Raw genomic sequence first — 27,167 nt, 5'->3', positions numbered from 1 at the left:
TAAACTTCTTACTACATTCCACTGGACCCAGGGTTGAGGGAAGACGATGGCCTAGTGGTATTATCACTAGACTATTAATCCAGAAACTCAGCTAATGTTCTGGGGAACCCGGGTTCGAATCCCCGCCACGGCAGATGGTGGAATTAGAATTCAATAAAAAATATCTGGAATTAAGAATCTACTGATGACCCATAGATTTGATTTATTATTGTCACATGTATTGGGACACAGTGAAAAGTATTGTTTCTTGCACTCTATACAGACAAAGCATACTGTTCATAGAGAAGGAAAGGAGAGAGTGCAGAATGTAGTGTTACAGTCATAGCTAGGGTGTAGAGAAAGATCAACTTAATGCGAGGTAGGTCCATTCAAAAGTCTGACAGCAGCAGGGAAGAAGCTGTTCTTGAGTCGGTTGGTGCGTGACCTCAGACTTTTGTATCTTTTTCCTGACGGAAGAAGGTGGAAGAGAGAATGTCCGGGGTGCGTGGGGGGGGTCCTTGATTATGCCGGCTGCTTTTCCCCGAGGCAGTGGGAAGTGTAGACAGAGTCAGTGGATGGGAGGCTGGTTTGCGTGATGGGATTGGGCTACATTCACGACCCTTTGTAGTTCCTTGCGGCCTTGGGCAGAGCAGGAGCCCAGACCAAGCTGTGACACAACCAGAAAGAATGCTTTCTATGGTGCATCTGTAAAAGTTGGTGAGAGTCGTAGCTGACATGTCGAATTTCCTTAGTCTCCTGAGAAAGTAGAGGCGTTGGTGGGGCTTTCTTAACTATAGTGTCGGCATGGAGGAACCAGGACAATTGGTGATCTGGACACCTAAAAACCTGAAGCTCTCGACCCCTTCTACTTCGTCCCCATTGATGTAGACAGGGGCATGTTCTCCTTTACGCTTCCTGAAGTCGATGACAATCTCCTTCGTTTTGTTGACAGTGAGGGAGAGATTATTGTTGCCGCACCAGTTCACCAGATTCTCTATCTCATTCCTGTACTCTGTCTCGTCTGGTTCTCTTTAGGGAAGGAAATCTGCCGTCCTTACCCCGGTCTGGCCTACACGTGACTCCAGAGCCACAGCGATGTGGTTGACTCTCAACCAAGAGCAACTAGGGATGGGCAATAAATGCTGGCCCAGCCAGCGACGCCCATGTCCCAGGAATGAATAAGAGGTCTCCTGGCTTGATGGTAATGGTTGAGTGGGGGATAGGGGCCGGTCCATGAGGTTGCGGATTGTGCTGGAGTATAATTCCACTGCTGTTAATGGCCCACAGCGCCTCCTGGATGCCCAGTCTTGAGTTGCTGGATCAGGTCGAAGTCTGTCTCATTGAGCACGATAATAGTGCCACACAGCATGATGGCGATTATTCTCAATGTAAAGGTGGGACGCTGTCTCCACAAGGACTGTGCGGTGGTCACCCTTACCGTGACGGTAGTGGACAGATACATCTGCAGCCGGCAGTTTGGTGAGGATGAGGTGTATGTCCTTTAGGATTTGGCCCACTTAGTCAGTAGTGCTGTGACCGAGTCACTCTTGGCGAATATGTCCCAGCCGGAATACGTTCTGCACCCTTGACACCCTCAGTGCTTCCTCCAAGTGGTGTCTAACAAAGAGGAGTGCTAATTCATTGGCTGAGGAGGGGGGGGGGGAACGGTATGTGGTAATCCGCAAGCGGTTTCCTTGCCCATGTTTCACCGAAGCCATGAGGCATCATGAGGTCTGGAGTCAATGTTGGGGCCTCTACTTTCTCAGAAGACTAAGGAAATTCGGCATGTCAGCTACGACTCTCACCAACTTTTACAGATGCCCCATAGAAAGCATTCTTTCTGGTTGTATCACAGCTTGGTCTGGGCTCCTGCTCTGCCCAAGACTGCAAGGAACTACAAAGGGTCGTTAATGTAGCCCAATCCATCACGCAAACCCAGCCTCCCATCCATTGACTCCGTCTACACTTCCCACTGCCTCAGGAAAAGCAGCCGGCATAATCAAGGACCCCCCACGCACCCCGGACATTCTCTCTTCCACCTTCTTCCGTCGGGAAAAAGATACAAAAGTCTGAGGTCACGTACCGACCGACTCAAGAACAGCTTCTTCCCTGCTGCCGTCAGACTTTTGAATGGACCTACCTCGCACTAAGTTGATCTTTCTCTACACCCTAGCTATGACTGTAACACTACATTCTGCACCCTCTCCTTTCCTTCTCTATGAACGGTATGCTTTGTATAGCGCGCATGAAACAATACTTTTCACTGTATCCCAATACATGTGACAATAATAAATCAAATCAAATTAAATCAGATCGCCTCTCATTCTTCTGGAAAGGGTTGTGAATCTGTGGAATTCCCCGCCCAGTTGAGGCTACCTCATTGAATGTTTTTAAGACAAGGATAGATAGATTTTTGGACAGTAAAGGAATTAAGGGGAGCGGGCGGGTAAGTGGAGCTGAGTCCACGAAAAGATCAGCCATGATCTTATTGAATGGCGGAGCAGGCTCGAGGGGCCAGATGGCCGACTCCTGCTCCTAGTTCATATGTTCCTTTCCAGAGAAAGTGATGGTTGTACCTGGGGTATTATCTGTAAGGTATGGTTCGGTCAGAATGTCCAAGCCAGGCTGTTGCTCGATTAGTCTTTGAGACGGCGCTCCCAATTTTGACACAAGCCACCAGATGTTTGCGAGGAGGACTTTGCACAGTTTTCTGTGGCAGATTTACGATGCCTAGTGGTCTGTCCAGTTTCATTGCTGTAGCATTTAGATACAACTGATTGTCTCACTCCATCTGTGTAGAGGGAGCTTTACTCTGTATCTAACCCTGTGCTGTACCTGTCCTGGGAGTGTTTGATGGGGGACAGTGTAGAGGGAGCTTTACTCTGTATCTAACCCCGTGCTGTACCTGTCCTGGGAGTGTTTGATGGGGGACAGTGTAGAGGGAGCTTTACTCTGTATCTAACCCCGTGCTGTACCTGTCCTTGGAGTGTTTGATGGGAGCAGTGTAGAGGGAGCATTACTCTGTATCTAACCCCGTGCTGTACCTGTCCTGGGAGTGTTTGATGGGAGCAGTGTAGAGGGAGCATTACTCTGTATCTAACCCCGTGCTGTACCTGTCCTGGGAGTGTTTGATGGGGACAGTGTAGAGGGAGCTTTACTCTGTATCTAACCCCGTGCTGTACCTGTCCTGGGAGTGTCTGATGGGAGCAGTGTAGAGGGAGCTTTACTCTGTATCTAACCCCATACCGAGTAACTCCTTACTATATTCACGGTTCCACATAAATTGAATGGATGATCAGGAGGCGATGGCCTAGTGGTATTATCGCTGGGCTATTAATCCAGAAACTCAGCTAACATCCTGGGGGATCCGGCTTCGAATCCCCGCCACGGCAGATGTTGGAATTTGAATTCAATTAAAAAAAATTCGTAGTTAAGAATCTACTGATGACCTATTGTGGGAAAAACCCATCTGGTTCCCATTAGGGAAGGAAATCTGCCGTCCTTACCCCGGTCTGGCCTACATGTGACTCCAGGGCCACAGCAATGTGGGTGACGCTCAACTGCCCCTCCAAGGGTAACTAGGGATGGGCAATAAATGCTGGCCCAGCCAGCGAAGGCCGTGTCCCACAGGTGGATAAAAATATCCATGATGTAATCTCCCCATTTTCCCCCGTGAATCCGTGTGCCAGCATCAAACCCTGATTCACGACCATAAGGGAGCGATGTGCCAATCTCGCCCAGGGCTCGAGGGGTTAACGCGATGGCTGTCGCAACCCGGGGATTTCCACCTCAGGAAGCTTCCGGTTTCCTGACCCCAGGCAAGAAGACCGCTCACAAAGTGGCAGCGCTGACGTGGCTCGTGAGTGGGGGAAGGGGACCTTGGCATCGCCGCGTTGATCGATTTCCTGTGAGGGTGTAGGGGGAGTTCAGTCATGTCTGTCAGGGGGCAACAAGGGAGATGGCCATCCCCACCCCCTCCCCAAGTGACATCCTGAGGCAGAAGAGGACTAGGCCCGAAAAGCCTGACTTAGGAGTATTATTAGCTTTAGTTTCCTTATTTCTCAACTTGACACACGAGAGAGAACTAGGCCCAAAAAGCCTGACTCGGAGTATTTTTTTGATTTATTATTGTCTCGTATTAACACAGTGAAAAGTATTGTTTCTTGCGCGTTGTACAGACAAAGCATACCGTTCATAGAGAAGGAAAGGAGAGAGTGCAGTGTTAGTCATAGCTAGGGTGTAGAGAAAGATCAACTTAATGTGAGGTAGGTCCATCTAAAAGTCTGATGGCAACAGGGGAGAAGCTGTTCTTGAGACGGTTGGTACGTGACCTCAGACTTTTGTATCTTTCTCCCGACGGAAGAAGGTGGAAGAGAGAATGTCCGGGGTGCGTGGGGTCCTTGATTATGCCGGCTGCTTTTCCCCGAGGCAGCGGGAACTGTAGACGGAGTCAATGGATGGGAGGCTGGTTTGCGTGATGGACTGGACTCATCTTATTTATAATCTTGACACACACGAGAGGACTAGGCCCAATAAGCCTGACTAGGAGTATTTCTTACTTCAGTTTGCCTTGGCCTGATTTCTAACGTTGACATACACGAGAGCAGTCTGGATTGGACTAGGCCCAAAAAGCCTGACTAGGAGTATCTTTTTCCTTCAGTTCACCTTATTTCTAACCTTGACACACACGAGAGAGCAGTCTGGAGAGGACTAGGCCCAAAAAGCCTGCCTGGGAGTATTTTTCTTTGCTTTTATCTTGCCTCGCCCTTGGCCTGATTTCTAACCTTGACGCACACGCAAACACAAACACACACGAGAAAGCGGGTCATTTATCGACTGTTGAGCTCCTCTGTTTACAAAACGTCCTGAAAGGTGACTTAGCAAGCTTCCTCCAGGGCGAACGATCTGTTTGAGACCGGGGCCTTTGTTTGAAGCCTTGGATGCCTTCCGGCCTCCCGGATTCTAAGAATCCTTTGGTGTTTTAACCCCCACCTTGACTTCCGTACCGCTGCTTATTCTGTCCAAGTTTATTTTTATGTTGGGGATTCAGTATTTTATAAACTCTGCTATTGGCTTATTAACTCATGGGATGTTGACGCAATCTGGCTTTTGCCACTCGTGTCTACTTGTCCTGTTAATAAAGTTTATTTATAAATTACAAGTCTGTTTACATTAACGCTACGATGAAGTTACTGCGGAAATCCCCTAGTCGCCACACTCCTGTTCGGGTTACACTGAGGGAGAATTTAGCACGGCCGACGCACCCTAACCAGCACGTCTTTCAGACTGTGGGAGGAAACCGGAACACCCGGAGGAAACCCGCGCAGACACGGGGAGAACGTGCAGACTCCACACAGACAGTGACCCGAACCGGGAATCGAACCCGGGTCCCTGGTGATGTGAGGCAGCAGCGCTAACCCACTGCTGGTAGATTTGGAGTATTGTGAGCAGTTTTGGGGACCCTGTATCTAAGGAAGGATGTGCCGGGCTCGTCTCTGTCTTAAAGACACTCAATGACCTCTGCGGCAAAGACTTCCACAGATTCACCACTCTCTGGCTGAAGAAATTCCTCCTCATCTCTGTTTTAAAGGATCGTCCCTTTAGCCTGAGGCTGTGCCTCTGGTTCTAGTTTTTCCCACTAGTGGAAAGATCCTCTCCACGTCCACTCTATCCAGGCCTCGCAGTATCCTGTAAGTTTCAATAAGATTCCCCCCCTCATCCTTCTAAACTCCCAACGAGTACAGACCCAGAGTCCTCAACCGTTCCTCATACGACAAGCTCTTCATTCCAGGGATCGAGAGCTTCAGGTTTCGAGGCGTCCAGATCACCAACAACCTGTGCTGGTCCCTCCACACCGCTGCAACAGTTAAGAAAGCCCCACCAACGCCAAGAGCGATATCTAATTCCTTCTTGAAATCACGCAACGTTTTGGCCTCAGCTACTTTCTGTGGGAGTGAATTCCACACATTCACCACCCTCTGGGTGAAGAAATTTCTCCTCACCTCAGTCCTAAAAGGTTTACCCCTTATCCTCAAACTGTGACCCCCTAGTTCTGGACTCCCCCCACCATCGGGAACATTCTTTCTGAATCCACCCTGTTAGAATTTTATAAGTTTCTATGAGATTCCCTCTCATTCTTCTAAACTCCAGTGAATATAATCCTCACCGACTTAGTCTCTCCTCATATGACAGACCTGCCATCCCAGGAATCAGCCTGGTAAACCTTCGCTGCGCTCCCTCTATAGCAAGGACATCCTTCCTCAGATAAGGAGACCAAAACTGCACACAATACTCCAGGTGCGGCCTCACCAGGAGCAGAAGTAGGCCATTTGGCCCATTGAGTACCACGATGGTCGATCTTGGGCTTTGACTCCACCTTCCAGCCCACTCCCCGTATACCATGGTTCCCTACTGACTAAAGAAACACTTTTTCAATGGGTTGCAACTCTCTCCAGGCCCATCATTTATTCCACATCCCTAATTGCCCCTCGAGAAGGTGGTGGGTGAGCCACCTTCTCGAACCCGCTGCAGTCTCCGTGTGGGGTAGGTACACCCACAGTGCTGTTAGGGAGGGAGTTCCAGGATTGTTATTGGACATCAGTCAGTCCCCGTGTGTGGGGTAGGTACACCCACAGTGCTGTTAGGGAGGGAGTTCCAGGATTGTTATTGGACATCAGTCAGTCCCCGTGTGTGGGGTAGGTACACCCACAGTGCTGTTAGGGAGGGAGTTCCAGGATTGTTATTGGACATCAGTCAGTCCCCGTGTGTGGGGTAGGTACACCCACAGTGCTGTTAGGGAGGGAGTTCCAGGATTGTTATTGGACATCAGTCAGTCCCCGTGTGTGGGGTAGGTACACCCACAGTGCTGTTAGGGAGGGAGTTCCAGGATTGTTATTGGACATCAGTCAGTCCCCGTGTGTGGGGTAGGTACACCCACAGTGCTGTTAGGGAGGGAGTTCCAGGATTGTTATTGGACATCAGTCAGTCCCCGTGTGTGGGGTAGGTACACCCACAGTGCTGTTAGGGAGGGAGTTCCAGGATTGTTATTGGACATCAGTCAGTCCCCGTGTGTGGGGTAGGTACACCCACAGTGCTGTTAGGGAGGGAGTTCCAGGATTGTTATTGGACATCAGTCAGTCCCCGTGTGTGGGGTAGGTACACCCACAGTGCTGTTAGGGAGGGAGTTCCAGGATTGTTATTGGACATCAGTCAGTCCCCGTGTGTGGGGTAGGTACACCCACAGTGCTGTTAGGGAGGGTGTTCCAGGATTGTTATTGGACATCAGTCAGTCCCCGTGTGTGGGGTAGGTACACCCACAGTGCTGTTAGGGAGGGAGTTCCAGGATTGTTATTGAACATCAGTCAGTCCCCGTGTGTGGGGTAGGTACACCCACAGTGCTGTTAGGGAGGGAGTTCCAGGATTGTTATTGAACATCAGTCAGTCCCCGTGTGTGGGGTAGGTACACTCACAGTGCTGTTAGGGAGGGAGTTCCGGGATTTTGACCCCAGCCACAGTGAAGGAACGGCCGATATATTTCCCAGTCGGGATGGTGAGTGGCTCGGAGGGGGAGCTTGCAGGCGGTGGGTGTTCCCCATGTGTCTGCTGCCCCCCCCCTGTCCTTCTAGATGGTAGAGGTGGCGGGTTTGGAAGGTGCTGTTGAAGGAGCCTTGGCGAGTCGCTGCGGTGCATCTTGTAGATGGTTCACACGGCTGTGTCGGGGGTGGAGGGAGTGAGTGTTTGTGGTCAGCGTGTCGATCGAGCGGGGCTGCTTTGTCCTGGATGGAGTTGAGCTTCTCGAGTGTTGTTGGAGCCGCACTCATCCAGGCAAGTGGAGATTGTTGTTGGAGAGACACTCATCCAGGCAAGTGGAGATTGTTGTTGGAGCCGCACTCATCCAGGCAAGTGGAGATTGTTGTTGGAGAGACACTCATCCAGGCAAGTGGAGATTGTTGTTGGAGCCGCACTCATCCAGGCAAGTGGAGATTGTTGTTGGAGCCGCACTCATCCAGGCAAGTGGAGATTGTTGTTGGAGCCGCACTCATCCAGGCAAGTGGAGATTGTTGTTGGAGCCGCACTCATCCAGGCAAGTGGAGATTGTTGTTGGAGCCGCACTCATCCAGGCAAGTGGAGATTGTTGTTGGAGAGACACTCATCCAGGCAAGTGGAGATTGTTGTTGGGAGCCGCACTCATCCAGGCAAGTGGAGATTGTTGTTGGAGAGACACTCATCCAGGCAAGTGGAGATTGTTGTTGGAGCCGCACTCATCCAGGCAAGTGGAGATTGTTGTTGGAGACGCACTCATCCAGGCAGGTGGAAGGGCCACTTTGGCTGGCAGAGTGTGGGGTGGGGTGGGGGGGGGGAAATGGGGCCAACTGGATGGATCGACAGACACTCCAATGAACTGAATGGCCTCCTCCTGTGGCGCAATGACTCTGGCTCCAGTTTGATCCGGCTATCACTGACCGAGCTACACCCCTTCCCCCGGTGAGATATTAAGCCTCTCTTTCTCTCCTGGGCAGGATGTTTCAGACGATATATGATTGGTTCTGGTGGGACCGTCTCTGGTTACCATACAACCTGACCTGGACGGACTTGGAGGATCGCGATGGGCGAGTGTACGCCAAGGCAGGAGACCTCTACGTCACCATTCCGTGTGCCTTTGTCTTCATGATTGTCCGCTACATTTTTGAAAGGTAGGGGCTGTTTTTGTCTTGGGGGTGAGGGGGGGAGTGGGGTGGGGGGCGGGGGGGAAGCTGGGTCTTGTGATTGGATGTTCTCCCGTGCTTCCGCGTCACTTGAATGTTGGCCCTTTCCGAGCCCTGGAGGCGCAGTTGGCCGATGTAGGAACTGGCTTTCCATTGTCTGAGTTTCGGGCCTAATTAGGGGCACCCGGGGTGGGAGGGGGGGCCACGGCGAAACCCGTAGATAACTCCTTCTCGCTCGCCATTGACTTTTTAAAAAAAACCCAGGCCTCCCGGGTCAGCGGTGATGGTGGAGTGAATGGATGCCTTCAGCGAACTGCTCCTTTCTCAAGGAATGGATTGAGGCCTGTTATCGAAGGCCAGAATCCACCCCCACCCCCCCCCTCCTTCCTCCAGGGAGTGGGTTGTGGCCTGTTCTCAAAGGCCCAAATCCCCTCCCCCACCCCACTCCTTCCTCAGGGAGTGGGTTGAAGCCTGTCCTCATGGGCCCAAACCTCCCCCACCCCTTCCTTTCTCAGGGAGTGGATTGAGGCCTATTGTCAAAGGCCAGAATCCACCCCCACCCCCTCTCCTTCCTCAGGGAGTGGATTGAAGCCTGTCCTCATAGGCCCAAACAAGCCACCCCCCCCGCCCCTCTTTTCAGGGGGTAGATTGTGGCCTGTTCTCAAAGGCCCAAATCTCCCCCCCCCCCCCCCCCCACACCACTCCTTCCTCAGGCAGTGGGTTGAAGCCTGTCCTCATAGGCCCCAACCTCCCCCGCCCCCTCCTTTCTCAGGGAGTGGATTGAGACCTATTGTCAAAGGCCAGAATCCACCCCCACCCCCTCTCCTTCCTCAGGGAGTGGATTGAAGCCTGTCCTCATAGGCCCAAACCAGCCAGCCCCCCCGCCCCCCTTTTCAGGGGGTAGATTGTGGCCTGTTCTCAAAGGCCCAAATCTCCCCTCCTCCCCTCTCCCCCCCCCCCCCCCCCAAACACCACTCCTTCCTCAGGGAGTGGGTTGAAGCCTGTCCTCATAGGCCCCAACCTCCCCCGCCCCCTCCTTTCTCAGGGAGTGGATTGAGACCTATTGTCAAAGGCCAGAATCCACCCCCACCCCCTCTCCTTCCTCAGGGAGTGGATTGAAGCCTGTCTCCATGGGCCCAAACCTCCCCTACCCCCTTCCTTTCTCAGGGAGTGGATTGAGGCCTATTGTCAAAGGCCAGAATCCACCCCCACCCCCTCTCCTTCCACAGAGAGTGGATTGAGGCCTGCTCCCAAAGGCCCAAATCTCTTTCTCCCCCCGCCCACCCCTCAGGAGATGGGCATGTTTGGAGGGGGTGTGCGGGCAACAGGGTTCAGTTGCCTCATTCTCGAAGGTGTTACAGGTCCACCTCGCAACCTCTACCCCCCCCCCCCCCCCCCCTCCACGTCTCTGTCCCATTTCTAGGCCGGTGCTTCTGTGCAGAGCCCCAGAGATGGAAGGGATTGGTTGAGTTGTTGTGGTTTGGGGGGGGGTTTGACTTCACTCGATGAAGGCCGTAGAAACAATCATAGAATCATAGAATCCCTACAGTGCAGAAGGAGGCCATTCGGCCCATCGAGTCTGCACCGACCACAATCCCACCCAGGCCCTACCCCCACATATTTTACCCGCTAATCCCTCTAACCTACCCATCTCAGGACTCTAAGGGGCAATTTTTAACCTGGCCAATTAACCTAACCCGCACATCTTTGGACTGATTGGCTTACAGACAGCGTGGGGGCGGAGGGAGGGGGGTTGGGAGATGGGTTAGGGTGGGTGGGGGTCTCTGGGGTGACGATCTATCCCAGAATGATTTGATTTATTGTTGTCACATGTATTGGGATACAGTGAAAAGTCTTGTTTCTTGCGCGCTATACAGACAAAGCATACCGTTCATAGAGTACATAGATTTGATTTATTATTGTCACATGTATTGGGATACAGTGAAAAGTATTGTTTCTTGCGCGCTATGCAGACAAAGCATACCGTTCATAGAGAAGGAAAGGAGAGGGTGCAGAATGTAGTGTTACAGCCATAGCTAGGGTGTAGAAAAAGATCAACTTAATGCGAGGTAGGTCCATTCAAAAGTCTGACAGCAGCAGGGAAGAAGCTGTTCTTGAGTCGGTCGGTTCGTTACCTCAGACTTTTGTATCTTTTTCCCTGCGGAAGAAGGTGGAAGAGAGAATGTCCGGGGTGCGTGGGGGGTCCTTGATTATGGGATTGTTAGGGAGGGGTGGCACTATGGTCCCCATTCAGGGCGCCATGGTAACACGTAATCTTCCACGGGGGTGTAGGGTGCATCTTTGGGCAAGACCTAGCATTTGTCCACCCCCTAATTGCCCCTTGAACTCAGTGTCTCGCCCGGTCAGAGGGGAGTTATGAGTCGACCACATTGCCGTGTGTGGGTCTAGAGTCACGTGTAGGCCAGACCGGGGTAAGGACAGCAGATTTCCTTCCCTAACGGGGACATTAATGAACCAGATGGGTTTATTTTTTAACAACAATCCACGGTAGTTGTCGCGGTCGCCGTTACCGAGACTCGCTCTCAATCCCAGATTTTTATTAATCGAATTTAAATTCCCGCCCGGGGTGGGATTTGAACCCATGTCTCTCTCCCCTCCCAAGAGCCCCTGGATTACTAGCCCAGTGGCAATGCCACTGCGCCACCGTCACTCCCAATGGTAGCCCTCGATTGGAGTTGCATTGAATAATGCCAAACTCGGCACTTGATTGGCAAGGCCCAATGTCTTTCTGGGTAACCCGTCACTGGGCAGTCGATGGTCTGGAGGCCTCCATCTTGCCAACCCCACTGCATCTTGTTAGCGTCTGAGGACTCTAAATCTGTACTCGATGGAGTTTAGAAGGAAGTGTTGGGACCAAATTCCCCTCCAACTCGATTTTCAAGTTTGCTGAGGACACCAGCGTAATGGGTCGGATCTCAAACAATGACGAGACGGAGAACAGGAATGAGATAGAGAATCTGGTGCGGCAACAATAATCTCTCCCTCAATGTCAACAAAACGAAGGAGATTGTCATCGACTTCAGGAAGCGTAAAGGAGAACATGCCCCTGTCTACATCAACGGGGACGAAGTAGAAAGGGTCGAGAGCTTCGAGTTTTTAGGTGTCCAGATCACCAACAACCTGTCCTGGTCCCCCCATGCTGACACTATAGTTAAGAAAGCCCCACCAACGCCTCTACTTTCTCAGGAGACTAAGGAAATTTGGCATGTCAGCTACGACTCTCACCAACTTTTACAGATGCCCCATAGAAAGCGTTCTTTCTGGTTGTATCACAGCTTGGTCTGGGCTCCTGCTCTGCCCAAGACCGCAAGAAACTACAAAGGGTCGTTAATGTAGCCCAATCCCATCACACAAACCAGCCTCCCATCCATTGACTCTGTCTACACTTCCCGCTGCCTCGGGAAAAAGCAGCCAGCATAATCAAGGACCCCCCCACGCACCCCGGACATTCTCTCTTCCACCTTCTTCCATCGGGGAAAAGATACAAAAGTCTGAGGTCACGCACCAACCGACTCAAGAACAGCTTCTTCCCTGCTGCTGTCAGACTTTTGAATGGACCTACCTCGCATTGAGTTGATCATTCTCTACACCCTAGCTATGACTGTAACACTACATTCTGCACTCTCTTCTTTCCTTCTCTATGAACGGTATGCTTTGTCTGTATAGCGCGCAAGAAACAATACTTTTCACTGTATCCCAATACATGTGACAATAATAAATCAAATAATCTTATTGAAACTTACAGGATACTGCGAGGCCTGGATAGAGTGGACGTGGAGAGGATGTTTCCACTAGTGGGAAAAACTAGAACCAGAGGGCACAACCTCAGGCTAAAGGGACGATCCTTTAAAACAGAGATGAGGAGGAATTTCTTCAGCCAGAGAGTGGTGAATGTGTGGAACTCTTTGCCGCAGAAGGCTGTGGAGGCCGGGTCACTGAGTGTCTTTAAGACAGAGATAGATCGGTTCTTGATTAATAAGGGGATCGGGGGTTATGGGGAAAAGGCAGGAGAATGGGGATGAGAAAAATATCAGCCATGATTGAATGGCGGGGCAGACTCGATGGGCCGAGTGGCCTCATTCTGCTCCTTAGGAATCATGTTGCCCGCTTATCTATGTCTGTCTCACTCTCTCCCTCTCTCTCTCTCCAGATCTGTTGCCACATACTTTGCCGGGATGCTGGGAATTAAGGAGAAAGTCCGATTAAAAGTCAAACCCAACCCGGTTCTAGAAAAGTCTTTCGCAGTGTCCTCCAAACATCCCAAACAGGTACAGCCTCCCAGCACGGCGGTTCAGCTCTCTGGCTCTCGCTCCCTCCCTCTCGCTCTCCCCCCCGCTACATCAATGGAAGATGTTCCTCTTTTATTTGTTGGGTTTGGAGTGAGGGGAGAGTTAGTGGGCTGGTGACACGAGACAGTTGGAAGGTCCCACGCTGAGTTTGGAAAGGCTGGGCTGGGGGACATCGGAAACTAAACTGCGCCCGTCCCGAGAGGGGTGGATTTGCAGGAACAGAGGGTCCCCCTGGGGGGGGTGGTGTACGGACAGAAAGCGGTGGGTGGGTTACGAAGGATGGACAGTCTTTTAAATTCAGCCATGGGAAATTGTTTTAAAGTTTATTTATTAGTGTCACAAGTTGGGCTTACATTAACACTGCAATGAAGTTACTGTGACAATCCCCTAGTCGCCACACTCCTGTTTGGGTAACACTGAGGGAGAAGTTAGCACGGCCAATGCACCCTAACCAGCACGTCTTTCAGACTGTGGGAGGAAACCGGAGCACCCGGAGGAAACCCACGCAGACACGGGGAGAACGTGCAGACTCCGCACAGACAGTGACCCGAGCCGGGAATTGAACCCGGGTCCCTGGCGCCGTGAGGCAACAGTGCTAACCCACTGAGGGAGGGGATGGAACTGAGGCCAAGACTGGATGGGCCGCGATTTGATTGAAGGGCGGAGGGAAGGGCCTCCTCCGCCTCTGTTTTGATTCCGTTCTCTCTTCCGAGGGGGAATCGATGTAGGGTTTAAACCCGTGAGGGGCTTTGACGGGGTCGGTAACCAAGAGGGTTCAGGTAGGGTGGGGGGAGAAGGGGAAAGAGCCAGCAGGTTGATGGGCCGAATGGCCTCCTGTTCTGTCCCGTGATGCCAGGTCCACTTTCCCTGCAGGCGGAGATCGAGGGCTTGGCCAAGAAGTGTGGGCTGACCCCGCGACAAGTAGAGCGATGGTTCCGAAGGAGACGGAACCAGGATCGACCCAGCGTACTGAAGAAATTTCGGGAAGCCTGGTAAGAGGGAGAGAGTGTGGAGGAGGGAGAGAGTGTGGAGGAGAGAGAGAGAGAGAGAGAGCGTGGAGGGGAGCGCGTGGGAATGCAGAGAGGGAGGGGGATGGAGGGAGAGGGTGGGCGAGGGGGGGGGGCTGGAGGGAGAGGGTGGGCGAAGGGAGGGGGATGGAGGGAGAGGGGTATTGTAGAGGTCAAGGGGCAGAGGGGTTGGAGGGCGAGGGAGCGAGAGACGGGTTGGAGGGAGAGGGGGGAGGGGTTGGAGGGAGAGGAGAGGGGGGGTTGGAGGGAGAGGAGAGGGGGGTTGGAGGGAGGGGGGGTTGTTGGAGGGAGAGGAGGGGGGGGGGTTGGAGGGAGAGGAGGGGGGGCTTGGAGGGGGGGCTTGGAGGGAGAGGAGGGGGGGCTTGGAGGGAGAGGAGGGGGGGCTTGGAGGGAGAGGAGGGGGGGCTTGGAGGGAGAGGAGGGGGGGCTTGGAGGGAGAGGAGGGGGTGTTTGGAGGGAGAGGAGGGGGGTGTTGGAGGGAGAGGAGGGGGGGTGTTGGAGGGAGAGGAGGGGGGTGTTTGGAGGGAGAGGAGGGGGGTGTTTGGAGGGAGAGGAGGGGGGGTGTTGGAGGGAGAGGAGGGGGGGTGTTGGAGGGAGAGGAGGGGGGGTTGGAGGGAGAGGAGGGGGGGTTGGAGGGAGAGGAGGGGGGGTTGGAGGGAGAGGAGGGGGGGTTGGAGGGAGAGGAGGGGGTGTTTGGAGGGAGAGGAGGGGGTGTTTGGAGGGAGAGGAGGGGGTGTTTGGAGGGAGAGGAGGGGGTGTTTGGAGGGAGAGGAGGGGGTGTTTGGAGGGAGAGGAGGGGGTGTTTGGAGGGAGAGGAGGGGGTGTTTGGAGGGAGAGGAGGGGGTGTTTGGAGGGAGAGGAGGGGGTGTTTGGAGGGAGAGGAGGGGGGATTTGGAGGGAGAGGAGGGGGAGGGTTGGAGATTGCCCTAGTTTGCCGCCCCCTCTGTCGCTATTTGAAGGGGGGGGTTTTGCCCCTCACTGTTGGGGGAGCTTGTGTTGGGATGCGGGTGTTGGGGAGGTGTTTACAATCGGGGTGGGTTCGCGCGGTGTGTGTGTGTGAGACTCGACGGATGCTGCACGTATTGAGGGGAAAATCTCTCTCTCTTACAGTTGGCGATTTACATTTTACCTTCTGGCCTTCACTGTGGGCCTCGCAGTCGTGGTGGACGTGAGTACCTTCCCGATCCGTACACAGCGCCATGTAGTGGGGGAGGTGTGAGTGTACCCTGCACACAGCGAGGGGTGAACGGTTTAATTAGATTTATTATTGTCCCGTGTATCGGGATACAGTGAAAAGTATTGTTTCTTGCGCGCTATACAGACAAAGCATACCGTTCATAGAGAAGGAAAGGAGAGAGTGCAGAATGTAGTGTTACAGTCATAGCTAGGGTGTAGAGAAAGATCAACTTAATGCGAGGTAGGTCCATTCAAAAGTCTGACAGCAGCAGGGAAGAAGCTGTTCTTGAGTCGGTCGGTACGTGACCTCAGACTTTTGTATCTTTTTCCCGACGGAAGAAGGTGGAAGAGAGAATGTCCGGGGTGAGTGGGGGTCCTTGATTGTGCTGGCTGCTTTTCCCCGAGGCAGCGGGAAGTGTAGACAGAGTCAATGGATGGGAGGCTGGTTTGCGTGATGGGATTGGGCTACATTCATGACCCTTTGTAGTTCCTTGCGGTCTTGGGCAGAGCAGGAGCCCAGACCAAGCTGTGATACATCCGGAAAGAATGCTTTCTATGGGGCATCTGTAAAAGTTGGTGAGAGTCGTAGCGGACATGCCAAATTTCCTTAGTCTTCTGAGAAAGTAGAGGTGTTGGTGGGGCTTTCTTAACTATAGTGTCGGCATGGGGGGGACCAGGACAGGTTGTTGGTGATCTGAACACCTAAAAACCTGAAGGGGAGTGTGGTGAACCATCGTTGGTTCCCACTGGATAGTACTGAGCCAGGGGCTGGCCAGGACTACAAGGATGTACATATGTTACTGTTGGGTTGTGCTACTGTTGCTGTTGGGGTTAGGGTGGGGTTGTTACACCTTTGTACTTTAGTGTTGTGGCACATCCCAGTCGGGCTCCGCCTCCTGGGAGAGGTATAAGAGTCCCTGCTCTGGCCGGGACCCCTTCAGTCTGGGATAGTGTACATAAGTTCTGATAGCTTCATTAATAGTAAATAAAAGCCTTCATTTACTGAAACCTCGAGCCTCGTGTCTAAATTGATGTGCATCAGGGAGTGTGGTGGGGACATCCTAATAAATGGCAATGGTTCACTGTTGGGTTATATGGAAAACTGATCGGGGAGGGAGAGGCTGGAATTGAGGCCTCTGTTTAAAATGGCCACCCTTGGCCTTTCTGAGGTTAAATGACAGATGGGCAGTTCCTAATGAGTACTGTGCGTACCAGCAGGCTCTGAAAGCCAGCCAACAGCCCTGGAATTTCTGATTTTAATTAAGCTGCGAGGAACAGTGGCCCTCTTCTGTGGCCGCCCATGCTTCAGGAGGGCGAGATTCTCCTACAGGCCCGGTTACCACGGCAACGGGGCCTAGTGCACACTCCCAATCCAACTCGACCCTTCCTTTGCCCCCTCCGAACTATTCCTTTTTAGTAAAATATGTTCTTTCTATCTTTTTAGAAACCGTGGTTTTACGATTTGCGGGAAACGTGGAAGGGATTCCCGATACAGGTTGGTATTTTGGGACTTTTTTCTTTGGGTCATTGCTTCTGTCCAATCTGGGAGTTCTGTTGTTTTTTTTTAAGTTGAAACTAAAATATGGTCATCAGTAGATTCTTAATTCCGGATATTTTTTTATCGCGTTCAAATTCCAACGTAAGAATTAGGAGCAGGAGTAGGCCATCTGGCCCCTCGAGCCTGCCCCGCCATTCAATAAGATCATGGCTGATCTTTTCATGGACTCAGCTCCACTTACCCGCCCGCTCCCCTTAATTCCTTTACTGTTCCAAAATCTATCTATCCTTGCCTCAAAAACATTCAATGAGGGAGCCTCAACTGGGCAGGGAATTCCACAGATTCACCACCCTTTGTGTGAAGAAGTTCCTCCTCAACTCAGTCCTAAATCTGCTGCTTATTTTGAGGCCATGCCCCCTAGTTCTAGTTTCACCCGCCAGTGGAAACAACCTCCCTGCTTCTATCTTATCTATTCCCTTCAGAACCTTGTATGTTTCTTTAAGATCTCCCCTCATTCTTCTGAATTCCAATGAGTGTAGCCCCAGTCTACTCAATCTCCCCTCATAAGCCAACCCCCTCAACTCCAGAGTCAACCTAGTGAATCTCCTCTCCGCCCCCTCCAGTGCCAGTATATCCTTTCTCAAGTAAGGAGACCAAAACTGTACACAGTACTCCAGGTGTGGCCTCACCAGCACCTTATACAGCTGCAACATAACCTCGCTGTTTTTAAACTCCATCCCTCTAGCAATGAAGGACAAAATTCCATTTGCCGCCTTAATTACCTGCCATCTGCCGTGGCAGGATTCAAGCCCGGGTCCCCCCAGGACATTAGCTGAGTTTCTGGATGCCTCAAACAAGAATACCACTAGGCCATCGCCTCCCCCAAGTTCACCTGATTTCTAATCTGGACGCACACCAGTCTGGAGAGGAGTAGGCCCGAAAAGCCTGACTAGGAGTATTTGTTTTGCTTTAGGGGTTATTGAATTTGAATTGAATAAAAAATATCTGGAATTAAGAATCTACTGATGACCCATTGTGGGGAAAAACCCATCTGGTTCCCTTTAGGGAAGGAAATCTGCCGTCCTTACCCCGGTCTGGCCTACATGTGACTCCAGAGCCACAGCAATGTGGTTGACTCTCAACTGCCCCCTCCAAGGGCAACTAGGGATGGGCAATAAATGCTGGACCAGCCAACGACACCCATGTCCCACGAATGAATTTTAAGAAAAAGACGCTAAAATAATAATTCTGGGATCGTTCCGTTCGGTTAAGAGGGAGATTGAATCGAGGTATTCGAAACCAGGAAGGGGGAGTTTGGATGGAATAAATGGGGAGAAAGAGTTTCCCATCGGGCAGGAGAATGGGTAAACAGAGGCAGGACACAGTTTTGGATGTATTATTGTCACATGTATTGGGATACAGTGAAAAGTATTCTTCCTTGCGCGCTATACAGACAAAGCATACCGTTCATAGAGTACGTAGGGGAGAAGGACAGGAGAGAGTGCAGAATGTAGTGTTACAGTCACAGCTAGGGCGGCACAGTGGGTTAGCACTGCTGCCTCAGTGTCGGGGACCCGTGTTCGATTCCCGGCTCGGGTCACTGTCTGTGCGGAGTCTGCACATTCTCCCCATGTCTGCGTGGGTTTCCTCCGGGTGCTCCGGTTTCCTCCCACAGTCAGAAAGATGTGCGGTTTAGGTGGATTGGCCGTGCTAAATTGCCCCTTCGTGTCAGGAGGAATAGTTGGGGTAAATGCATAGGGTTATGGGGATCGGGCCTGGGTGGGATGTGGTCGGTGCAGACTCGATGGGCCGAATGGCCTCCTGCACTGTTGGGATTCGATGATTCTAACATGGCGTCCCAGAAGGCAGGCAGAGGTGCGGGCGCCATTGTAGGAGAGGGAGTGCGCCGTCCGCCCCCCCAAACAGTGATTCAGGAGCCCAAGGCCCCACCCCTCGACCACCTGTGTGTGGCTCATTGGCCGATGTGGGCCTCTGTCGCCTCGTGGGATCCTGCTGTGCGTGGGTTGGCCTTTCCCTACACGGTGACGATGGGTCATCTTTTGGCAACGCTCGGCCTTGCCTGTGGAGTGACTTTGCCGGGGTGGAGGGGGAGGAAACGGACGCTAGGGCAATGCGCTGGGTGGTGGTGACGGGCGCTAGGGCAATGCGCTGTGGTTCCTCGAGCTCCGACCTCCCTGTTGATGGTGTCTTATGTCTCCTCCCGCGTACAGACCATGTTGTCCTCCCAGTATTGGTATTACATGATCGAGTTGGGATTCTACTGGTCTCTGCTCTTCAGCGTGGCGTTTGATGTCAAGCGGAAGGTAAGGCCACACTCCAAAGGACCCCCTGCCCCACACTCCCCGACCTCGTCGCCAGTTTATCCTCCCCCCACCTCCATTGAAAACCCCAAACCCCCCCGACAGGGAGCAGCCAGGAGGGTGTTGGCGCGATGTTTTCCAGCCCTTTGTCAGCCTGTTTCGCCAGACGATCACCAACCGCACCCGCTCGCCTCCCACCCTGCTGGCCTCCAACACGGCTAAAGTCCATCCCCGGAATTTAGCCCCGGGATCATTCTGCTCAATCTGTGTTGCCCCCTCGAGGGGCAGCGCCAGGCCTTGGAGCCTGAGGCCCTGGGTGTGGGGGAGGCGGGGGGGGGGGGGGGGGAGCGAGGCCTGAGGCCCGGGAGTGGGAGGAAGGTGCGAGGCCTGAGGCCCAGCAATGGGGGGGACACTAAGCCCGGGGGGGGGCGGCATGAGGCCTGGGGCCCCGGGAGTTGCGGGGGGGCGGAGGTGGGGAAGCGAGACCGGAGGCCCGGGAGTGGGCTGGGGGCGAGGCCTGAGGCCTGGGAGTCGGGGGGGGGGGGCGCGAGGCCTTACGGCCTAAGGACTCAGGCCCGGGAATGGGAGCACAAGGCCTTGCGGCTTAAATCCTGGGAGTGAGGGGTGCGTGACCTGAGGACTCGGCCGGGAGTGGGGGCTCCTGAGGCCTGAGGGTGGGAGGCCTGAGGCCTGGGAGTGGTGGGCGTGAGGCCTGAGGACTCAGGCCCGGGTGTGGAGACACGAGGCCTTGCGGCCTAAGGCCTGGGAGTGGGGAGGGAGGCCTGAGGCCTGGAAGTGGGAGGCGCGAGGCCTGGGACTGGGGGCTGTGGGGGAGTCTGGGGCCCCTGGGAGCGAGCGAGGGCCTGTGTTGTACTCACCGCCACCCTGTGAAGGAATTGGCCAATTGTCTCTCCTCCTCTTTCCTCGCTCCGGCCTCGATAGGACTTCAAGGAACAGATAATACACCACGTGGCAACAATCATTCTCATCAGCTTCTCCTGGTGCACCAACTATATCCGGGCCGGAACCCTGGTGATGGCCGTACACGACGCTTCCGACTACTTTCTCGAGGTAACGCCTGCCACCAGCTGCATTTGCGTAGCGCCCCGGCCTTTGTAAAACATGTCCAGGTTGCCTCAGGGACACTGGGGCAAAAACCAAACCTTGTGATCCCCTGAGACATGGGGGGAGATATTAGGGACAGGGGACCAAAAGCTCGGTCAAAGAGGTTAGACTTAAGGAGCGTCTTAAAGGAGAGAGAGAGAGACAGCGGCGGGGCGGGGGGGGGGGGTGCAGCGGGTAGAAAGAGAGACTGGGAAGGGAGACAGAGAGATGGAAAGATTTAGGGAGGGAATTCCAGAGCTTAGGGCCCCCCAGGCAGCTGAAGGCACGGCCGCCAATGGCGGAGCGATGGGAATCGGGGGATGCTCGAGAGGCCAGAATTGGAGGAGCGCAGAGATCCCGGAGTGTTGTAGGGGCTGGAGGAGGTTACAGAGATAGGGAGGGGATGTAGGGGCTGGAGGAGGTTACAGAGATAGGGAGGGGGGTGTAGGGGCTGGAGGAGGTTACAGAGATAGGGAAGGGGTGTAGGGGCTGGAGGAGGTTACAGAGATAGGGAGGGGGTGTGGGGGCTGGAGGGGGTTACAGAGATAGGGAGGGGGTGTAGGGGCTGGAGGAGGTTACAGAGATAGGTTGGGGGGGGTGTAGGTGGCTGGAGGAGGTTACAGAGATAGGGAGGGGGTGTAGGGGCTGGAGGAGGTTACAGAGATAGGGAGGGGGTGTGGGGGCTGGAGGGGGTTACAGAGATAGGGAGGGGGTGTAGGGGCTGGAGGAGATTACAGAGATAGGGAGGGGGGTGTAGGGGCTGGAGGAGGTTACAGAGATAGGTTGGGGGGGGTGTAGGTGGCTGGAGGAGGTTACAGAGATAGGGAGGGGGTGTAGGGGCTGGAGGAGATTACAGAGATAGGGAGGGGGGTGTAGGGGCTGGAGGAGGTTACAGAGATAGGTTGGGGGGGGTGTAGGTGGCTGGAGGAGGTTACAGAGATAGGGAGGGGGGTGTAGGGGCTGGAGGAGGTTACAGAGATAGGGAGGGGGTGTAGGGGCTGGAGGAGATTACAGAGATAGGGAAGGGGGTGTAGGGGCTGGAGGAGGTTACAGAGATAGGTTGGGGGGGGTGTAGGTGGCTGGAGGAGGTTACAGAGATAGGGAGGGGGTGTAGGGGCTGGAGGAGGTTACAGAGATAGGGAGGGGGGTGCAGGGGCTGGAGGAGGTTACAGAGATAGGGAGGGTGTGTAGGGGCTGGAGGAGGTTACAGAGATAGGGAGGAGTGTGTCGGGGGCTGGAGGAGGTGATAGGGAGGGAAGTGGAGAGGGCTGGAGGAGGTTGCAGAGATAGGGAGGGGGGTGTAGGGGCTGGAGGAGGTTACAAAGATAGGGAGGGGGGTGTAGGGAGCTGGAGGAGGTTACAGAGATAGGGAGGGGGGTGTATGGGCTGGAGGAGGTTACAGAGATAGGGAGGGGGGTGTCGGGGCTGGAGGGGGTTACAGAGATAGGGAGGGGTTGTAGGGGCTGGAGGAGGTTGCAGAGATAGGGAGGGGGTGTAGGGGCTGGAGGAAGTTACAGAGATGGGGGGTGTAGGGGCTGGAGGAAGTTACAGAGATAGGGGGTGTAGGGGCTGGAGGGACTGTAGTTTTTAGCTGCAGAGGTGGGTCAGGGTGGGTGTTGGGTAGTCTAACAGCGGTTGGCTTGATATTGGTGTGAATAGAGTGGTTCGCGTAACTCCAGACAGAACCCTGTCTCTCAAATTATTCCACCATGTACCTTCGAATCGCAATGGTCCCAGAATCTTTATTGTTTGGGGCTGGGCTTTGGCCGAGGTGGCACAGCGGGTTAGCACTGCTGCCTCACAGTGCCAAGGACCCGGATTCGATTCCCGGCTTGGGTCACTGTCTGTGCGGAGTCTGCACATTCTCCCCGTGTCTGCGTGGGTTTCCTCCGGGTGCTCCAGTTTCCTCCTACGGTCCGAAAGATGTGCGGGTTAGGTGGATTGGCCGTGGTGAATGGATATGGGGAATAGGGCAGTAGGAATGGATTGGGTGGGATGTTCTTGGGGCGTGTCGGTGATGGGCCGAATGGCCTTTTTGCTGCGCTGTGGGGGTTCTATGGGGGAGACGGACGTAACAACTACAGCTGCGGACGTTTTTAACGCCAACTATTTTCTGTTTTCTAGTCGGCCAAGATGTTTAATTATGCTGGGTGGAAAACCACTTGTAACTGCCTCTTCATACTCTTTGCGATTGCTTTCATCATTACCCGTCTCATCATCTTCCCGTTCTGGTACGTGGAGCCTGGTTCACCTGGAACCGTTTCTTTAAAAAAAAAAATCTTGCATGTGCAGGAGTTGGGAGAAAAAAAGCTGTACTGTTGAAGTTTTTCACCCCGCACTCATCAGAGCAGTCACAAGAGTACTGAGGTAGAGGAATGACGACTTAACACTGATGTGGAGATGCCGGCGTTGGACTGGGGGGTTGGGCACAGTTAAGAAGTCTCACAACACCCAGGTTAAAGTCCAACAGGTTTATTTGGAATCACGACCTTTCAGGGCGCTGCTCCTTCATCAGGTGAGCAGAGAGGTAGGTTTCACAAACACGGCGTATAGAGGCCAAGACACAATTGCACGATAATGGACCTGTGATTATCCCTCTCTCCACTCGCATCGCCTGCCGACACTATAGTTAAGAAAGCCCCACCAATGGCACTGACCCTCCCACAGTGCGGCGCTCCCTCAGCACTGACCCTCCCACAGTGCGGCGCTCCCTCAGCACTGACCCTCCCACAGTGCGGCGCTCCCTCAGCACTGACCCTCCCACAGTGCGGCGCTCCCTCAGCACTGACCCTCCCACAGTGCGGCGCTCCCTCAGCACTGACCCTCCCACAGTGCGGCGCTCCCTCAGCACTGACCCTCCCACAGTGCGGCGCTCCCTCAGCACTGACCCTCCCACAGTGCGGCGCTCCCTCAGCACTGACCCTCCCACAGTGCGGCGCTCCCTCAGCACTGACCCTCCCACAGTGCGGCGCTCCCTCAGCACTGACCCTCCCACAGTGCGGCGCTCCCTCAGCACTGACCATCTGGTCGTGCTGCCATTCTCTCTCAATCCACCTGGTGTTGGTCACCTGACAGGGCAAGCCTCACCAGATGCCACCTTCCGACATCCAATCAGAGCATACGGATCCTCCTACTTTCCCTATTGGACAGATCACCAACAACCTGTCCTGGTCCCCCCCACGCCGACACTATAGTTAAGAAAGCCCCACCAAGGCCTCTACTTTCTCAGAAGACTAAGGAAATTCGGCATGTCAGCTACGACTCTCACCAACCTTTACAGATGCCCCATAGAAAGCATTCTTTCTGGTTGTATCACAGCTTGGTCTGGGCTCCTGCTCTGCCCAAGACCACAAGGAACTACAACAGGTCGTGAATGTAGCCAATCCATCACACAAACCAGCCTCCCATCCATTGACTCCGTCTACACTTCCCGCTGCCTCAGGAAAAGTAGCCAGCATAATCAAGGACCCCCCCACGCACCCCGGACATTCTCTCTTCCACCTTCTTCCGTCGGGAAAAAGATACAAAAGTCTGAGGTCACGTACCGTCCGACTCAAGAACAGCTTCTTCCCTGCTGCCGTCAGACTTTTGAATGGACCTACCTCGCGTTAAGTTGATCTTTCTCTACACCCTAGCTATGACTGTAACACTACATTCTGCACCCTCTCCTTTCCTTCTCTATGAATGGTATGCTTTGTCTGTCGAGCAATACTTTTCACTATATACGAATACATGTGACAATAATCAAATTAAAAAATAAAGACGTGATTATCTGTAAAGACTTTCATTCCAACCATTATCGTGCGATTGTGTCTTGGTCTATATACACCATGCTTGTGAAACCTACCTCTCCACTCACCTGATGAAGGAGCAGTGCTCCGAAAGCTCGTGATTCCAAATAAACCTGTTGGACTTTAACCTGGTGTTTGTGAGACTGCTTACTGTGACTTAACACTATTATGAGGCGAGAGTGCTGATTGGTTGGCGGATGGACTCTGGTCCCGGCGTCGCCGGAGATGATGCACCAGTTGATGGTGACTGCCGGTTAACTGCCAAAGTTCATTTGAAAATGTGAGCCCGGCGGTTTGCTCGGTGTGCTTCAAGGTATTGCCCCGAGGAATGAACCAGTGAATGACTGCCACCCTATTTAGTACAGCATGAAACAGGCGCAATGAGCACACCTGTCCTTTCGGCCTGAGCTGCTTTCTTGCGATTTGTTCTGATGAGTGCAAAATGAAAACTTTGGCAAATTATCTCTCTCTCAACGAGACTGATCATTCTGTTTTCACTCCGCTTTAGGGAGTGGACACAGGCATTTAACGTCCCGACCTTGACTCATTTAGTAGCAAACTGTCTTCTGACTTAGAGGGTTACTGATTTAAATTGGTGGGCACAGTGTAGAGGGAGGTTTACTCTGTATCTAACCCCGTGCTGTACCTGTCCTGGGAGTGTTTGATGGGGGACAGTGTAGAGGGAGCTTTACTCTGTATCTAACCCCGTGCTGTACCTGTCCTGGGAGTGTTTGATGGGGACAGTGTAGAGGGAGCTTTACACTGTATCTAACCCCGTGCTGTACCTGTCCTGGGAGTGTTTGATGGGGACAGTGTAGAGGGAGCTTTACTCTGTATCTAACCCCGTGCTGTACCTGTCCTGGGAGTGTTTGATGGGGACAGTGTAGAGGGAGCTTTACTCTGTATCTAACCCCGTGCTGTACCTGTCCTGGGAGTGTTTGATGGGGGGCAGTGTAGAGGGAGCTTTACTCTGTATCTAACCCCGTGCTGTACCTGTCCTGGGAGTGTTTGATGGGGACAGTGTAGAGGGAGCTTTACTCTGTATCTAACCCCGTGCTGTACCTGTCCTGGGAGTGTTTGATGGGGGACAGTGTAGAGGGAGCTTTACTCTGTATCTAACCCCGTGCTGTACCTGTCCTGGGAGTGTTTGATGGGGGGCAGTGTAGAGGGAGCTTTACTCTGTATCTAACCCCGTGCTGTACCTGTCCTGGGAGTGTTTGATGGGGGACAGTGTAGAGGGAGCTTTACTCTGTATCTAACCCCGTGCTGTACCTGTCCTGGGAGTGTTTGATGGGGGACAGTGTAGAGGGAGCTTTACTCTGTATCTAACCCCGTGCTGTACCTGTCCTGGGAGTGTTTGATGGGGGACAGTGTAGAGGGAGCTTTACTCTGTATCTAACCCCGTGCTGTACCTGTCCTGGGAGTGTTTGATGAGGGACAGTGTAGAGGGAGCTTTACTCTGTATCTCACCCCGTGCTGTACCTGTCCTGGGAGTGTTTGATGGGGACAGTGTCGAGGGAGCTTTACTCTGTATCTAACCCCGTGCTGTACCTGTCCTGGGAGTGTTTGATGGGGACAGTGTAGAGGGAGCTTTACTCTGTATCTAACCCCGTGCTGTACCTGTCCTGGGGGTGTTTGATGGGGTACAGTGTAGAGGGAGCTTTACTCTGTATCTAACCCCGTGCTGTACCTGTCCTGGGAGTGTTTGATGGGGGACAGTGTAGAGGGAGCTTTACTCTGTATCTAACCCCGTGCTGTACCTGTCCTGGGAGTGTTTGATGGGGGACAGTGTAGAGGGAGCTTTACTCTGTATCTAACCCCGTGCTGTACCTGTCCTGGGAGTGTTTGATGGGGGACAGTGTAGAGGGAGCTTTACTCTGTATCTAACCCTGTGCTGTACCTGTCCTGGGAGTGTTTGATGGGGGACAGTGTAGAGGGAGCTTTACTCTGTATCTAATCCTGTGCTGTACCTGTCCTGGGAGTGTTTGATGGGGACAGTGTAGAGGGAGCTTTACTCTGTATCTAACCCCGTGCTGTACCTGTCCTGGGAGTGTTTGATGGGGGGACAGTGTAGAGGGAGCTTTACTCTGTATCTAACCCCGTGCTGTACCTGTCCTGGGAGTGTTTGATGGGGGACAGTGTAGAGGGAGCTTTACTCTGTATCTAAGCCCGTGCTGTACCTGTCCTGGGAGTGTTTGATGGGGGACAGTGTAGAGGGAGCTTTACTCTGTATCTAACCCCGTGCTGTACCTGTCCTGGGAGTGTTTGATGGGGGACAGTGTAGAGGGAGCTTTACTCTGTATCTAACCCCGTGCTGTACCTGTCCTGGAGTGTTTGATGGGGACAGTGTCGAGGGATCTTTACTCTGTATCTAACCCCGTGCTGTCCCTGTCCTAGGAGTGTTTGATGGGGGACAGTGTCGAGGGAGCTTTACTCTGTATCTAACCCTGTGCTGTCCCTGTCCTGGGAGTGTTTGATGGGGACTGTGTCGAGGGATCTTTACTCTGTATCTAACCCCGTACTGTACCTGTCCTGGGAGTGTTTGATGGGGGACAGTGTCGAGGGAGCTTTACTCTGTATCTAACCCCGTGCTGTCCCTGTCCTGGGAGTGTTTGATGGGGACAGTGTAGAGGGAGCTTTACTCTGTATCTAACCCCGTGCTGTCCCTGTCCTGGGAGTGTTTGATGGGGACAGTGTAGAGGGAGCTTTACTCTGTATCTAACCCCGTGCTGTCCCTGTCCTGGGAGTGTTTGATGGGGGACAGTGTAGAGGGAGCTTTACTCTGTATCTAACCCCGTGCTGTACCTGTCCTGGGAGTGTTTGATGGGGGACAGTGTAGAGGGAGCTTTACTCTGTATCTAACCCCGTGCTGTACCTGTCCTGGCCGGGAAGGTTTAATTGGATTGCCTTGTCTTTTTCAGGATTATTCACTGTACGGTGATCTATCCCTTAGAGTTATATCCTCCCTTTTTTGGATATTACTTCTTCAATGCAATACTCGTGATTCTACAACTCCTACATATCTTCTGGGCAGCTCTCATCGTCCGAATGGCATTGAAGTTCATGACTGGAAATGTGAGTAAATGAATTTCCTAATTGTGGTCCCTTGGGCCGGCCGCACTTCAACCTGACAGGAAAACTGGAGGTCGACCACGTATCGCCAACTGAACCTCTGCAGCCAAGGACGCTTTAGGATGTCGCCCACCTCCTGAGGTCTCCCTGAGGTGCCACAGTGGGTTAGCACTGCTGCCTCAC

At 53.3% G+C, this 27,167-nt stretch overlaps 1 protein-coding gene across 1 annotated transcript; it reads left to right on the top strand.

Moving 5' to 3' along the window:
• Positions 1–8,481: 8,481 nt before the first annotated feature.
• Positions 8,482–27,014, top strand: cers2a (ceramide synthase 2a). The gene is made up of 9 exons (XM_078207600.1): positions 8,482–8,672; positions 12,856–12,973; positions 13,868–13,986; positions 15,133–15,190; positions 16,643–16,693; positions 18,928–19,020; positions 19,960–20,088; positions 22,246–22,352; positions 26,834–27,014. The coding sequence occupies exons 1-9, from the start codon at positions 8,500–8,502 to the stop codon at positions 26,997–26,999; spliced, it is 1,014 nt and encodes a 337-aa protein (XP_078063726.1). The 5' UTR covers positions 8,482–8,499; the 3' UTR covers positions 27,000–27,014.
• Positions 27,015–27,167: the final 153 nt, after the last annotated feature.

This window comes from Mustelus asterias, unplaced genomic scaffold, assembly GCF_964213995.1.
Source record: "Mustelus asterias unplaced genomic scaffold, sMusAst1.hap1.1 HAP1_SCAFFOLD_2495, whole genome shotgun sequence".
NCBI classification, from domain to species: domain Eukaryota; kingdom Metazoa; phylum Chordata; class Chondrichthyes; order Carcharhiniformes; family Triakidae; genus Mustelus; species Mustelus asterias.
The sequence above is the reverse complement of the archived record's forward strand: the minus strand, read 5'-3'. Positions and strand labels throughout refer to the sequence as shown.